Here is a 15,897-nt window from a genome sequence, read left to right as displayed (position 1 = left end):
GGACAAGAAGTCCTCCAAACTCTCTATCACATCACCTCCTTCTTTAAAGAAAAAAAAAAAATTGTAGAGACAGGGTCTCACTCTGTTGCCCAGGCTGGTCTTGAACTCCTGGGCTTGAGCAATTCTCTGGTCTCAGCCTCCCAAAGTGCTGGGATTACAGGCATGAGCCACCACACCTGGCATCACCTCCTTCCAACTCTGAGTTACTGGTGCCTGGGGACTGCTTTGGTTCTGGTGTGTTGTAACAGGGCTTGAAGGTACCCCAGGAATCACACTGCCCAACTCAGGGCATGCTCAGTAACTGGTCCAGCTTACACACACACCTCCAGGGACACACCTCACTACTGGCGAAAGCAGCTCCTGGAACGGTGAGAAAATCCTCCCACTGAGCTGAAACTGGCCTCCCTCGGACCTTATCTCTGCCTCTCAGTCTTAACTCTACCTGGGTCAGCTACTACACAAGTTGGATGAATTGCTTAAAACTATTTGGGCCTCTGTCCCGCTCTTTAAATGGGAATAATAACATCGATCTCATATGGTAATGTGGATGAAATGTGTTAATACAAGTAAAACATGAAATGACTGGCACTTAGAAAATGCCATTGATGATGTTAAATTGATGACGCCAGGCACATGCTGAGTGCTTCATATAGCTATCTCCAAATGAAATGGAGGCAGTTCCTTAAAAAATTAAATGTAGGGCCGGGCGCGGTGGCTCACGCCTGTAATCCCAGCACCTTGGGAGGCCGAGGCGGGTGGATCACGAGGTCAAGAGATCGAGACCATCCTGGTCGACATGGTGAAACCCCGTCTCTACTAAAAATACAAAAAATCAGCTGGGCATGGTGGCGCATGCCTGTAATCCCAGCGACTCAGGAGGCTGAGGCAGGAGAATTGCCTGAACCCAGGAGGCGGAGGTTGCGGTGAGCCGAGATCGCGCCATTGCACTCCAGCCTGGGCAACAAGAGCGAAACTCCGTCTCAAAAAAAAAAAAAAAAAATTAAATGTAGAATTACCATATGACCCAGCAATTCTATCCCAGGTATGCACCCAAAAGAAGGGAAAACAGATGTTTAAATAGAAGCTTGCACGTGAATGTTCAGAGCAGCGCTATTCACAATAGCCAAAAGGTAAAACAACTAAATATCCATCAACTGATGAGTAAACAAAATGTGGCATAGCCACGTGACGGAATATTATTCAGCCATAAAAAGGAATGGCATACTGATATACACAACATGGATGAGCCTTGAACATATTACGTTCAATGAAAGAAGCCAGCTGGGCATGGTGGCTCATGCCTGTAATCTCAGCACTTTGGGAGGCCGAGGTGGTGGATCATTTGTGGCCAGGAGTTCCAGACCAGCCTGGCCAACATGGCGAAACCCCATCTCTACTAAAAATACAAAAATCAGCTGGGCATGGTGGCACACACCTGTAGTCCCAGCTAGCTGGGAGGCTGAGGCAGGAGAACTGCTGAGCCCAGGAGGTGGACATTCCAGTGAGCTGAGACTGTGCTACTGTACTCCAACCTGGGGACAGAGTGAGACTCTGTCTCAAACAATAATAAAATAATAAACTAATTTTTTTAAAAAAAGAAGCCAGACACAAAATATACATTGAATAATCCATTTACATGCAATGTCCAGAGTTGCTAAATCCATAGACAGAGAAAGCAGACTGATGGCTGCCAGGAGATGGGGGAGGGAGAAATGGGACTGACTGCTTCATGGGTGAGAGGTTCCCTTTTGGGGTGATAACAATATTCTGGGGCCAGATAGGTGGCAAGGCCTGTGCAAGATTATGAAAGTACAGGAGGCTGAGGTGGGGGAATCACCTGACCCTCCCATCTGGGCAGCCTAGCAAGACCTCATCTCTGAAAATTAAAAAGAAAAAAACTTAATCATTTGAGCTGGAGCTGCAAAGAAAAAAAATAAAAATTTTTAAAAAGATTATAAATGTACTACTACTAAATTGCATACTTCAAGAGAGTTAAAATGGTGAATTTTATATGAATTTTATTGCCATAAAAATGAGAGTTACAAAAAAGTGGGTACCATACTATGATCATTGCCAATCTTCAGAGAAGGAAACGGAGTCAGAGAGAGGTGAAGTGATTTCCTAAGGTTATACACCTCAGGAACCCTGGCCTGGCTTGAATCCAGTGGTTTGGTTTTGTTGGTTTCTTTTTTTTTTTTCTGAGATAGAGTCTCAATCTGTTGCCCAGGCTACAGTGCAGTGGCATGATCTTGGCTCACTGTAACCTCCGCTTTCTGGGTTCAAGCCATTCTCCTGCCTCAGCCTCCCAAGTAGCTGGGATTATAGGCCCATACCTCCATGCCCAATAATTTTTGTATTTTTAGTAGAGATGGGGTTTCACCATGTTGGCCAGGCTGGTCTCAAACTCCTGACCTCAGGTAATCCTTCTGCCTCAGCCTCCCAAAGTGTTGGGATTGCAGGCGTGAGGCACCATGCCCAGCCAAATCCAGTGACTTGAAATGGAGGCCTCTTCCTGCCCCCACATGCTCTTCATTTTCTTTACTCGCTGAGTCTTTTACATCCCTCCCCACCATCTTTCTGTCTTATGTGAAAATGAAGCATTCATTGGACTGATTGTTGAAAATGCGTGAGTGGCAGAGATATGCCTTCCTCATGGGGACAAGCTCTGTCTCTCCTGTGTGGGCCTTCTGAGAACCGCCCGGGGAAGCTGAGGCTGGGTGAGGAGGCTCACCACAGAGGCTGCAGGGTGTGGGAGTGAAGGCAGGGGTGGTTCCCGCACAGTACCGGCTCGGGGGTGTGCCAGGTACCAGAACCCCATGGCAGGTCCTTCTCGTGGGCTCCCACACCATTGGTCATGATGGATTGACTTCCTTCCCTTCTCCCTTCCTTCCTTCCTTTCTTTTTCTCAACATCTTTAAAAAGAAGGAGAATGACCTCTGGATTAGAGAGTGTGAGCCTGAGTCTGGGGAAGGGGAGAGAACAGATGATCTCCCAGGATCTGTCTCTGCCAGGCCTCTAGGAAAGTCTACAATCACTCTTAAGGCCAGTGTTTTTCAAACGGCAGCTTCTGACCCATTTGTGGATCCAACCATGAAAGCAATTTAGTGGGTCGTGACCAACATTTTTGTATCAAAATTAATAGTATAGAATAGAAATTATTAGGGTACATCTCATGTAACAACCATAATTTATTTTGTAAAATTTCTTTTTTTTTTTAAAGGCAGAGTCTCGCTCTGGTTACCCAGGCTGGAGTGCAGCGGTGCAATCTCGGCTCACTGCAACCACTGCCTCCCGGATTCAAGCGATTCTCCTGCCTCAGCCTTCTGAGTAGCTGGGATTACAGGTGCGCGCCACTGTGCCTGGCTAATTTTTGTATTTTTAGTAGAGACAGGGTTTCATCATGTTGGCCGGGCTGGTCTCGAACTCCTGACCTCAGGTGATCAGCTTCTCAGCCTCCCAAAGTGCTGGGATTACAGGCGTGAGCCACTGTACCCGGCCTATTTCATAAAACTTCTGCTTCAGCTATAGGAATGTGTGCATATATGTATATACTGTAAGTTAAGATGTAAAATATATATATATATATAATTTTAAATAGAGGATAGGTCAAAAAAGAGTTTAACCCACCTCACACACATTAGAATGACTTATTTAAGAGAAAAAAAGAAACAATATAACAAATGTTGGCCAGGCGGTAGAGAAGTCAAAACCTTTACACAGTGCGCTGGTAGAAATATCAAATGGTGCAATCAAGAAATGGAAACCAGCATGGTGATTGCCCCCAAGAAAATTAAAAATAGAATTGCTATAGCAATTCCACTTCTGCGTAAACACACAAAATAATTGAAAGCAAGGTCTCCAGATATTTGTACACCTGTGTTCATAGTGTAATATTCACAATAGCCGATAAATGGAAATAACCCAAATGTCCATCAATAGATGAACGGATCAACAGAATGTGGAATATACACAAAATGGAATATTATCATTCAGCTTTAAAAAGAAAGGAAACTGGCCGGGCGTGGTTGCTCACACCTGTAATCCCAGCACTGTGGAAGCCGAGGTCAGGAGTTTGAGACCAGCCTGACCAACATGGTGAAACCCCGTCTCTGCTAAAAATACAAAACAATTAGCCAAGCACGGTGGCATGCGCCTGCAATCTCAGCTACTCAAGTGGCTGAGGCAGGAAAATCGCTTGAACCTGGAAGGCAGAGGTTGCAGTGGGCTGAGATCATGCCACTGCACTCCAGCCTGGGCATCAGAGCAAGACTCCATCTCAAAAAAAAAAAAAAGAAAGGAAATTCTGACACACACTACATGGATGTACCTTGAGAACATTGTGTTAAGTAAAATTAGTCACAAAAGGACAAATACTGAGTGATCCCACTTCTGGGGGGTACCTAGAGTAGTGAAAATCATAGAGACAGAAAGTAGACAAGAGTCACCAGGGCTGAGGGAAGGCAGCCTGGGGGAGGCAGCCTGGGGAGTGGCTTTTTTATGCGGACAGAGTTCCAGCTTGGGAGAATGAAAATTGTTCTGGAACAGGTGGTGGTGAGGGCTGCCTGGCGGTGTGAATGTACTCAGTGCTACAGAGCTGTACACTCAGTGTACACTCAACTGAACATTTTGAAAGAGTCAAGATGATGTATTTTATATGTATTTTACCACAATTAAACTTTTTTAAAAAGGAGTTTAAAAGTTCCTTCTCTATCCTTCTGGGGTCTGGCTGTGCAAACTGCTGGTATATAAAAGACCCTCTTCTAGACAAGCCACAAACTCCCCGAAAACCAGGCTGGCGTCCTCTCTGCCTCTGTCCCAACCTCCCTGACAACCCCTCCATCCACCTTAATAAAACAGGGAACACACCAGAGGGCTCAGTAGAGGAAAAAAAAAAATCATAATGACTGATTTATAATTTTTTATAGCTTTAAAATAATAAATTTATTTTTTTCCATTAAAGTATTGTAACATGATTACAAAAGGCCTATGAGAAACAGAGGAGGAGGGAAAGCACCCGAGCTGCAGCCACTCCGCTCAAACAATCCTAGTGAAGCCTGCTGAGCTTTCTCTTCATCTCTTCCAGGCATATAGTTGCAATGAAACAAACCATTAGTTTTGAGGGATGAGCGCTGGAGCTAGATACCCAACTCCTGCCTTCTAAAGCAGAAATACGGGCCCAAGAGCTGCTGCTTCTCTCCTGGCATGGCTGATGGAGCCACTTTCCCTTGGGACAGCCATCGGTGCCTGCCTCACCTATCCTTGCACTCACACTGTGTCCCCTACTTCCTTCCCTCAGCTCCACCACCACACCCAGGCAAGGACTGAAGCCAGAGGCTTTGCAAAGACGGCAACCCTCTGGTAGTCCAAGTTCAAGCTGCTTCATAGCTGATGGTGAGAGGCCATGTCTATTCTGGTTTTATTAAGACAAAGACCCAAAATTCCTTGACCTTCACACAAGACAGTGCAGGTTCTCTTGCTATTCATTCACCAATGACTAGCACCTGGAAGACAGCTGAGTCTGAAGACCAAGGGCACTTCAGCTGAGTCTGAAGACCAAGGGCAGCTGATTTTGTTTGTTTTTTGAGGCAGGGTCTCACTCTGTTACCCAGGCTGTAGTGTAGTGGTGTGATCACGGCTCACTGCAACCTCCAACTCCCTGGGCTCAGGTGATCCTCCCACCTCAGTCTCCTGAGTACCTGGGATTATAGGCACGTGCCACCACACCTAGCTGATTTTTATACTTTTTGTAGAAACGGGGTCTCACCATGTTGCCCAGGCTGGTCGCAAATTCCTGGGCTCAAGCAATCTGCCCGCCTCAGTGTCCCAAGGTCCTGGGTGTACAGGTGTGAGCCACTGCACTCGGCCTTATGACTTCATATTATTTATTTGTGAACATTAATCACTGTAGCATGGTTTGTAATAGCAACACAACCTACATGTGCAGCAACAAGGAACTGGCTACATAAAACCTGCCATATCCATTCAACAGTCCATTATGCCACTGCAAAAAGGTATCAGGAAGCTCCCTACCTTAGGATAAGAATTCTGGTACAATACCATGTGTACATAGTATTATGTGAACTTTGCAAAACATACAATGCAAAAGGCAAATATCTATAATAATATTTGCTTGTAATTACGCAAATTCTGGAAGGATATATAAGAAATAAAAACAAAGGCAGGACATGGTGGCTCATGCCTGTAATCCCAGCACTTTTGGGAGGCTGAGGTGGGTAGATCACTTGAGACCAGGCATTGGAGACTAGCCCGGCCAACATAGCAAAACCCCATCTCTACTAAAAATGCAAAAAAATTAGCTGGGCGTGTAGGTACACACCTCTAATCCCAGCTACTCAGGAGGTTGAGGCATGAGAATCGCTTGAACCCAACAGGCAGAGGTTGACGTGAGCCAAGATTGTGTCACCGCACTCCAGCCTGGGCAACAGAGTGAGACTCTGTCTCAAAAGAAATTTTAAAAATCTAGATATTTAGGTATGTGAACTGGGGGCTGAAGTGGGAGTAAGACACTACTGATCACTTTTTATGTCTTTATTTCTGACTATGTGAATGTGTTACCTATATATGAATTTTTTAAAGTGCTCTTTTTACTTTTGAAGTTGTGTATATAGGAGTGCAGTACCCAAGGCAGTTAAGAGTCAGCTTTTCGTCCTGCCCCTAACTTGCTGCGTGTAGTCTTGGGTAAGTAACATTGCCTTTCTGGGACTTAGCTTCATCGTCTGTAAAAAAAAAAGGGGGTTAAACTCCATGCTCTTGCCTAGCTCTAAAACTCTCAGACTCTAAGTCCTGTCCCTTCCAGGAAGCCTCTTGATTACCTCAACCTACAGCACTCTCTCTCTCTCTTATGGGTCATGCCATGGCAAAAGCTAGGTCCCTACCCGCCACCAGAAGACCTGCAGTCCATGAAGGATTGGCCAGTCCTGGGCCAGATCCTTGATGGGCCAGGCACACTTAAACCTAAGTGACCAGGTCGGGGAAGAGACCAGATGCCAGGTCCAGGAAGGAGCTGAGGATGCTTCTTCTGGTGGAGAAGAGCCATACTTGTGAGTGCCAAAGAGGGCAAGTCAAAGGGACACCACTGCATTTCCACCCAGAGAAGCACTTTCTAAGTCAGAGCCGTCCAGAGGTGGGAGCAGCTGCCTCTAGAATGAGCAAGCTTCCTGTCCCTGGAGATGGGTGCATGAAAGCTGGACAGCCACAGGTCAGAAGTGCTGCAGAGGGAACGCCAGCATTAGATGGGGCATGGGTACCTTCCAACCCTGAGTCACTCTGTTGTGACATGAATGGTGGTTCTGGAATCACACCAGCAGAACCCAGGCAACTGGGATTAAGATCTGACTCCTGACACCACTCCCCATTCCTTTCCAAGAACCTCATGCAGTGGAAGAGCGGGGGAAGGCTCACCTATGCTGACCCCAGAGGAAGGCTCACACATTGTGGGGGAGGGTCGCAGGAGGGGAGAGGACATCTGTAATAACCCTCAGGGCTGCTGACCTTTTATCTAACCATACATCTAACAACCATAGTTTCTTATGGCTGGAAGGTACCCATATGCCATCTAATGCTGGAATTCCCTTTGCAGAGCCCTGACCTGTGGCCGTCTGTCTACCAAGCATCTAACCCCCACTGAACCTGGCTCATGGCCCAACAAGAGCAACTACGGCATTTAGGAGCCTAGAGCCAGCCAGCCAGCCAACCCTTCCTTAACTGCTGTCCCTCACTCATACACTCTCCCTGCAGACACAGGGACAGGAGGACTCACAACCTGCCTGACCTGCTGGGTCCCACCACCTCCCCTTCAGATCTCAAACCCATCTCACCAGGTCAACATCAATAGGGTCCCTGGCAGTGCTGGCAGCCTCTGGCCTGGCTTTCTTGGATACAGCTGCATCTGTAGAACACAGAGAAGGTCACAGGCAGGTCAAGAACATCCTGACCTGGGACAGTGATTGAGAGGAGGTTCCTGTTGCTTTTCCTGTATACCCATATTCCAGGGCATCCCACAGCACTGGACAACTGCCTGGGGGTACAGCTGGAAGGAGAGCTCTCTCAACTGCAGTGGGCAGGAACCCAGCCAGAAGGGAAAGAGAGGTGGCATTAGAGTGCTTGCTTTTGGCTCCAAACCCCAAGTACACCCCTCTCCATCTCTGGGCCACCAGCAAGGCTAAGTGCGTGCAATCACAAAGCCAGTGTTACCCACCGACTTTCTGCATACCGTGAGGCCTCCATGATCTTCCTTATCTGCAGGCTGGTTTTTGTTAATCTGAATCTCTTCTGCTTCGGAATAAAATAACCCTTCTTTCTGCCATTGCCCAGTTATAACACCCAAGGCAAGCTGTGTAAACTCTGGGGGGTCATTTCCTTGATATGGGTAACACTCACTGCCTAGGTGGAGAAGGCACAGGTCTAGGCCCCCTAGGAGTATCCTTTAAGACCCATGACCAGCTCCAGGAGAAGTAAGCTCTCTGTCACTGGCAGCTGCTTAGGTGCCTTCAGATTCTGTAGCCTCCCTACCCTTTCCCAATAAGTACATCCTATACCAGCTGCTCAGAACTCACGTTCCAGCTTAGAGATTTAGTCAAAGAGTCCCGGAGACCCTCTTGTGTACTCCCACCACCCCTTATTTTGAAAGCCCCCTCCTCCAGCTAATACCGAGCCGCTACAATTTCCAGATTTGGATTGCAGAGCTGAACACTGTCTCATTCCCCAGCTCTTTGATGTCGCTCTGGCTCCTTGAGATCAGGAAATGGTCTGTCTCCCTACCTCTCAAGTGCCCAACACTAGGCAGAGTGTACAAAGGTTGGCAGACAGCAGGTCATCCTGCAGTCAAGGGATCCCCTCCACTGAGCCACTGTATGGTTTTGGGTAGGCATTCAACCATCCCCAGGAGGTTTTCTTAGCCCACTTCTGCGCTAACCCCAGGTCCCAATTGACTTCTCTGTTCCAAGACAAGAGGCTAAAGAGAACCTCCTGACGTGGTTGGTCCCTCCGGCGCCAAAATGATACTAGGTCTGATTCTCAGTTTTTCAACTTTCACATGTTCCCCGTGAGTCATCGTTTGGTCAATCCATAAAGCCTCGTAAATTAGTAAAACGTGTCCCCTCTGGGTGGCTGGAGCCCTCTTCAAAGCCTCATCTCCCCCTATCCTGTACCCTGGAACCTAAGAGCATATCAAACCCCAAAGACTGAATAAAAACCCAGTTTCCATTTCTGTTAAATGGAGATGATCTCTTCTGACTCGCCTTCCCCAGGGTGCAGCATCGAGGCACAGACCACCCAGGAAGGTGGCTCGTTTGCTTACCTGTCCCCTGGGTGATGCAGGAGATGAGGTCCTGCAGGCGCACCTTGAACTCGTCGAAGCCATCCGTGCGCACGGCGGCTTGCAGGCTCTGGGGCTCCTCCTGGCGCAGACGGCAGAGCGCCCGGCGCAGGAAACCGTGCATGTCCAGCACCTCCTGGTCCGAGGCGTAGCACTTCATCCTCTGCACGAGCGCGCTGCCCGTGCGGATGCGCTGCAGCACAGCGTCCAGGCGGCCCAGCCGGCTGGCCATCTCCTCGTAGTCGCGCTGGTACCGCGCCTCCACCGCCTCCAGCAGCTCGCGCTCCTGCGCCTGCACGTGAGCTACCACCTGGCGCACGCGCGCGCGGATCTGCGCCTCGGTGTCTGCGCGCGCGCGGCCCAGCTGGCCGACGGCCGCGTGCATCTGCGCGTGCGCCGCGCCGAAGGCGCCGTCCTGCTCCTGCAGCGCCTGCGTCATGGCGTCCAGCTCCTCCTGTCGCTGCTGGATCTCCGCGCTGATGTCGCACTTTAGCTCGCTGTGGCCGCTGTCAAGGAGCGCGCACGAGCAGCACAGCGGCTTGGAACAGCCTCGGCAGTAGATGCTGTGGACACACAAGGTCGGCCTAGGTTAGGACTCTCCTGACTCCTTCCTCTTAAAACGTTCGTTATTAAATTCCTCTTGCAAAATTACCAGACTTTGAATCATGGGATGTTTCTGGGTTCCCGCCTTTCCCAATTCGGTGTTTGTGGTTATGATGATAGTATCCAAACTACCAATAACACATGAGTATAAAAAATAACAGCAGTAGGCCGGGCATGGTGGCTCACGTCTGTAATCCCAGCACTTTGGAAGGCCGAGGGGTGTGGATCACGAGGTCAGGAGATCGCAAGAATCCTGGCTAACATGGTGAAACCCTGTCTCTACTAAAAAAAAAAAAAAAAAAAAAAAAAAAAAATTAGCCGGGTGTGGTGGAGCATGCCTGGAGTCCCAGCTACTGGGGGGCGGGGGTTTAGACAGAAGAATCGGGAGAGGTGGAGATTGCAGTAAGCCGAGATCACGCCACTGCACTTCAGCCTGGCAACGAGGCGAGACTCCATCTCAAAAAAAATAAAAATAAAAAGTTACTATAGTAACAATTTCAAAATCTGGAAAACAATACAAAGATATATGAAAAGAAAATAGTCTCTTTCCACCTCTTCTGAATTTCCCTTCCCCACCAAGGAGGTGCCAGGTGAGCATCGTGGGGTGCACCCTTCCACACCTCTCTCCATTGAAAGCACCTCACGTAAATGCCAGGCTGGGCTGCTGCCGGCAGGATGGCACAGACTTGACACATGTCAGGCAGGCCATTTAACCGCTCCAAGAGCCCCTTGGGTGAAAATTATTGTTATCTACATTTCCCAGAAGAAGAAACAGAGCATGTTAAATGATGGACCCAGATATCTACAATTTTGGGAGTTGATGTTTGTTCAAAAGAAGGAAGGAGGGAGGGAGGGAGGGAAGGAAATCAAGTCATATACTTTGTAACTTCCTCCGTTGGATGGATGGAAGGAAGGAAGGAAGGAAGGAGCGAGGGAGGGAGGGAAATCAAGTTATATACATTGTAACTTCCTCGGAAGGAAGGAAGGGGAGGAGGAGGAAGGGGAGGAGGAGGAAGGGGAGGAGGAGGAGGGGGAGGAGGAAGGAGGGAAGAGGGGGAGGAGGGGGAGGGAGGGGAGGGAAGGAAATCAAATCGTATACTTTGTAACTTCCTCCTCTCACCAAACTGTCACTCAGAGCATTCCTCTAGGTCTGTAGGCACAGATCTGATGTATTCTCTTTAATAACTCTGGTATATCCCATATGGGCCACAACTGATTCAATCATTCTCGTTTTGCCGGCATTCAGGTAATTTCCTGTTTGTGCATTTTCTTTCTTTCCTTTTCCTTTCCTATTTTTTCTTTTGGTGCCAATATGGACAACACTTTAGTAACATCCAAGTTATGTAGCCTAATCACGGATGCTTTTGTTTCTATGAAATAGATTTATAAATATAGGCTTGCTCGATCAAAGAGTTTGTATTTTAATATTTTTATTTAGTTAATATATTTTAGCTAGTGGATACTTCCATAGCATTTATTGTGTGTCAGACACTATTATAAGCATTTGGCAAATATTAACTCATTCAATCCTCCTGACAATCCAGTGAAATAGGTACCATTATTATTCCCATTTTAAAGATGGGAAAACTGGTGCAAGAGGCAAAATAATTTGTCCAAGGTCACACAATTAGTTAGTGGTAGAATCTAGATGCAAACTCTAGTAGGCAGAATAGTGGCCTCTAAAGATGTCCACATCCAAATTCCTGAGACCTGTGAATAGGTCACCTTACTATGGCAAAAGGGTCTTTGCAGAATGTTATTCAATTAAGGACCTTTAGATAAAGAGATTATTCTAGATTATCTGGGTGGATCCAATGTAATCACCTGAGTCCTTACAAAGGAAAGGGCAGGGAGGTAGGAGAGTGAGAGGAGATGTGATGAACGCAGAGGTGGGAGTGTTGTGATGTTGCTGGCTTTGAAGATAGAAAGGGGCCATGCACCAAGGAATGTGGGCAGCCTCTAGAAGCTGGGAAAGGCAAGAAAATATTCTCCCTGAGAACCTCCCAAAGGAACAAAGCCTGCTGACACCTTAATATACCTCAGTGAGACCTGTTTCAGACATCTGACCTCCAGAACTATAGGAGAATATATATATATATATATTTCTTTTCTTTTTTTTTTTTTTTTTTTGACAAAGTCTCACTCTGTTGCCAGGCTGGAGTGCAGCGGCGTGATCTCGGCTCACTGCAACCTCTGCCTCCTGGGTTCAAGCGATTCTCCTGCCTCAGCCTTCCAAGAAGCTGGGACTACAGGAACATGCCACCACACCCAGCTAATTTTGTATTTTTAGCAGAGATGGGATTTCACCATGTTGGCCAGGATGGTCTGGAGCTCTTGAGCTCGTGACCTGCCCACCTCAGCCTCCCAAAGTGTTGGGATTACAGGCGTGAGCCACCTCGCCCAGCCTATATTGTTTCAAGCCCCTAAATGTGTGGTAATTTGTTACAGCAGCAATAGAAAACTATATAAAAACCCAGGCAATCTGGCTCAGTGTCCATGTTCCTAACTATTGCAAGGCTGCCTCTTCAAATATTACCAGGGAAAATATTATTTCCCCAGAAATACTGCTGTAATTTACCCTCACCAGCAGTGATAAGAATAAGTCTTGGTGGCATAAGCTTATAATCCCGGCTGCTCGGGAGGCTAAAGTGGGAGAATCACTTGAACCCAGGAGTTGGAGGTTGCAGTAAGCCAAGATCGCACCACTGTACTCCAGCCTGGGCAACAGACTCCATTCCAAAAAAAAAAAAAAGAATAAGTCAGCCCCCTGAGGCCAGAAGGAAGGGTTTCATTTGAGGCTACATTGAGATCAACTTGTTCTGAAACCTCCAATGGAGAGCCTGCTGGCCAGCCAGACTGATACAGAGTGCTCATCAATGCTATACTTAATTAGAAATACTAAGCAATTATGAAAAGAACTAATAACTCTGCAGAAGGCAATTTGGCAATACCCATCAGAATTACAAACGCGTTTATCCCAGCAATCCTCTTTCTGTGGATCTGCTTGCAGCTCTGTCTCCACACATAACAAGACAATATCCATACAATTTATTCACTGCAGCACAGTCCACAATAGCAAAGAATTAGAAGCCACCCACGATCAGGAGGCAATTAGTTACATAAATTATGATCCACCCATACAATGGAATACTATGCAGCTGTAAGACACTGAGAAAGCTCTTTATATACCGATAAAGAAAATTCTCCATGGAGAAATGAGGTTAATAGGAGTACTGTGTCGGGCGCAGTGGCTCATGTGTGTAATCCCAGCACTTTGGGACGCCGAGGCAGGCCTACGGTCGGGAGTTTGAGACCAGCCTGATCAACATGGAGAAACCCTGTCTCTACTAAAAATACAAAATTAGCTGGGTGTGGTGGTGCATGCCTGTAGTTCCAGCTACTTGGGAGGCTGAGGCAGGAGAATTGCTTGAGCCCGGGAGGCTGAGGTTGCGGTGAGCCGAGATTGTGCCATCACACTCCATACTGGTCAATAAAAGCGAAACTCCATCTCACACACACAATAATAATAATATTAATAATGGGAGTACTGGAAGGATTAAATTGAGTTAATATATGGATAAAAGTTCAAAAAATGACTGGCATATGATAAGTGTTCAAGAAATGCTAGTTATTGTATTATGATATATATTTTAAGTTAGAAATCAAGGTGCAGAAATGTATCAGATGCTACCTTTTGTGTAAGAAAGGGGGAAAATAAGAATATCTTCATATTTGATTGTATTTGAATACATACATCTTAGAAGGACACACAAATTAATAAAAGTGGCTATGGGATGGGGTGGGATGAGGGCAGAGTGAGACATTTCACTGTATGCCTTTTTAGATTGCTGTTATGTTTGAGCCTTGTGAACGTGTGAGTGTATGAATGTATTCCCTCTTTTTGAAATTAAAAAACAGAATACTAATAAGCGTGGGCAGTTCTATAAGGTATAGGAATAGGAATAATATTGTAGGTATAGGAATTCATATTACAGGAATACTGATATAGGAAATAATATTATAAGTATGGGAATAAAGGGAGGAGAATGAGAAACAGTTGTCATTTTCCTTCTTTAGACCCAAGGGAGACGGGCTGTGTCTGATGTCGGATCCCTTTCCGTGGAGACAGGGCTCCAAGCCTGGAAGGGCGTACCTCAGGCAGCCTGGCTGAATAGAGAGCAAGACCTTTTGGATGCCCATAGCCTCTGCTGGGTCCTATTTCTAAGCTTCTTCTGTCCTGAATGGGGTCTCCCTAGGGAGACTGGCCCCTGCTCCCCCTCGAGATGGAAATGGGCAAATGGGCAGCAGGTGTCTGTGAGGTGGCCAGCCTGAATCAGACACCTGGGTCTGAAAGCCGCCCGCCTGCTGGTAAGACTGAGGTGCAGACCCTGAATCAAAGGACTGCTACCCAGGGCCAGGAATGACCTTCTTAGCCAAGTGGTTCCTTTACCTTTACTCAGAGGACAGTCACTGAGCACCTTCTGTGTGCTCAGCACTTTGGAGGAGGCAGAGGTGAAGTGGGCACCTCCCTGGAAGGGCTTCATGATAAGAACCCAGACTTAACTGTATCTTCAGAAAGGCAAAATAACTATTTGCTTTTGCAATACTCAAAAGAATGAGCAAAAACACCACTAACTTGGTAAGAAACTGCTCAGCAAAGTGGCTAGATTACATAATAATTAAGAAAGGAGGCCGGGTGCGGTGGCTCAAGCCTGTAATCCCAGCACTGTGGGAGGCCGAGGCGGGTGGATCACGAGGTCAAGAGATCGAGACCATCCTGGTCAACATGGTGAAACCCCGTCTCTACTAAAACTACAAAAAATTAGCTGGGCATGGTGGCGCGTGCCTGTAATCCCAGTGACTCAGGAGGCTGAGGCAGGAGAAATTGCCTGAACCCAGGAGGCGGAGGTTGCGGTGAGCCAAGATTGCGCCATTGCACTCCAGCCTGGGTAACAAGAGCAAAACTCCGTCTCAAAAAAAAAAAAAAAAAAGAAAGAAAGGAAAAAAAGCATAATTATATCTTAGCAGAGCAAATGAAAAGAAATATGGAAAAAATTCCATGGTCCCATTCACAGCAGCAATTTAAACAATTCTACAAAACCATGGTTGCGTGCCTATAGTCCCAGCTACTCGGGAGGCTGAGGTGAGAGGATTGCTTACACCCAGGAGTTCAAGGCCTGCCTGGGCAACACAGCAAGACCCCCATCTCTAAACAACTTCTTTTTTAATTAAAAAAAAAAAAAGATACAAAATACCTAGACATGATCCTAAAAAGAAATATGTAGAAATGATATGAAAAAAATGACAAAAACCTAGTAAGTGATAAAGTGTAAAAAACGGAAGACTGAAGGTCCCAAAAAGAGAGACTAAATATTGTAAGATTATTAATTCTCCTCAAGTTAATAAAAAGCTTTAAGGCAATTTAAATTATTTTTGAAATGTAACCAAAGGATTTTAAATTTTTTTCTTTCTTTTTGAGACCAAGTCTCACTCTGTTGCCCAGGCTGGAGTGCAGTGGCGCCATCTTGGCTCACTGCAACCTCCGCCTCCTGGGTTCAAGGGATTCTTGTGCCTCAGCCTCCCGAGTATCTGGGACTACAGGTGTTAGCCACCATGCTTAGCTAATTTCTTTTGTATTTTTAGTTGAGATGGAGTTTAACCATGTTGGCTAGGCTGGTCTTGAACTCCTGAGCTCAGATGATCTTCCTGGCTCATCCTCCCAAGTGCTGGGATTACAGGGGTGAGCCACAACATCCAGCTAGGATTCTAAATTTTATATGAAGGAACAAATAGATAAAATAGCTAAGAAAAAAAAAATTTTTAATTAAATGGAGGCAGAGTCTCACCATTTTGCCCAGGCTAGTCTCAAACTCCTGGGATTAAGTGATCCTTCCACCTTGGCCCTGCAAAGTGCTAGGATTTCAGGCCTAAGCCACTATGACCAGCTGCTAAGAAAT

General features: G+C 46.6%; 1 protein-coding gene across 12 annotated transcripts in view; it reads right to left on the bottom strand.

Moving 5' to 3' along the window:
• Nucleotides 1-15,897, bottom strand: part of PML (promyelocytic leukemia) — a 58,001-nt gene that overhangs the window by 21,112 nt on the left and 20,992 nt on the right. For 10 of the 12 annotated variants that reach the window (XR_004258662.1, XM_032244789.1, XM_032244792.1 and 7 more), the window contains exons 3-4: nucleotides 9,320-9,900; nucleotides 7,839-7,909 (exon numbers count right to left, since the gene is read on the bottom strand). Coding sequence is in view for 11 of the 12 variants with exons in the window: in XM_032244789.1 (XP_032100680.1) it covers nucleotides 7,839-7,909; nucleotides 9,320-9,900 (652 nt within the window). In the remaining variant the exon portion in view is untranslated. Of the gene's footprint in view, nucleotides 1-6,461; nucleotides 7,230-7,838; nucleotides 7,910-9,319; nucleotides 9,901-15,897 lie in introns of those variants that run through there. The other 2 variants (XM_032244798.1, XM_032244799.1) reach the window with 2 other exon arrangements.

The sequence above is a fragment of the Sapajus apella genome, unplaced genomic scaffold, assembly GCF_009761245.1.
Source record: "Sapajus apella isolate SASKATOON/1434 unplaced genomic scaffold, GSC_monkey_1.0 scaffold55, whole genome shotgun sequence".
NCBI classification, from domain to species: domain Eukaryota; kingdom Metazoa; phylum Chordata; class Mammalia; order Primates; family Cebidae; genus Sapajus; species Sapajus apella.
The sequence above is the reverse complement of the archived record's forward strand: the minus strand, read 5'-3'. Positions and strand labels throughout refer to the sequence as shown.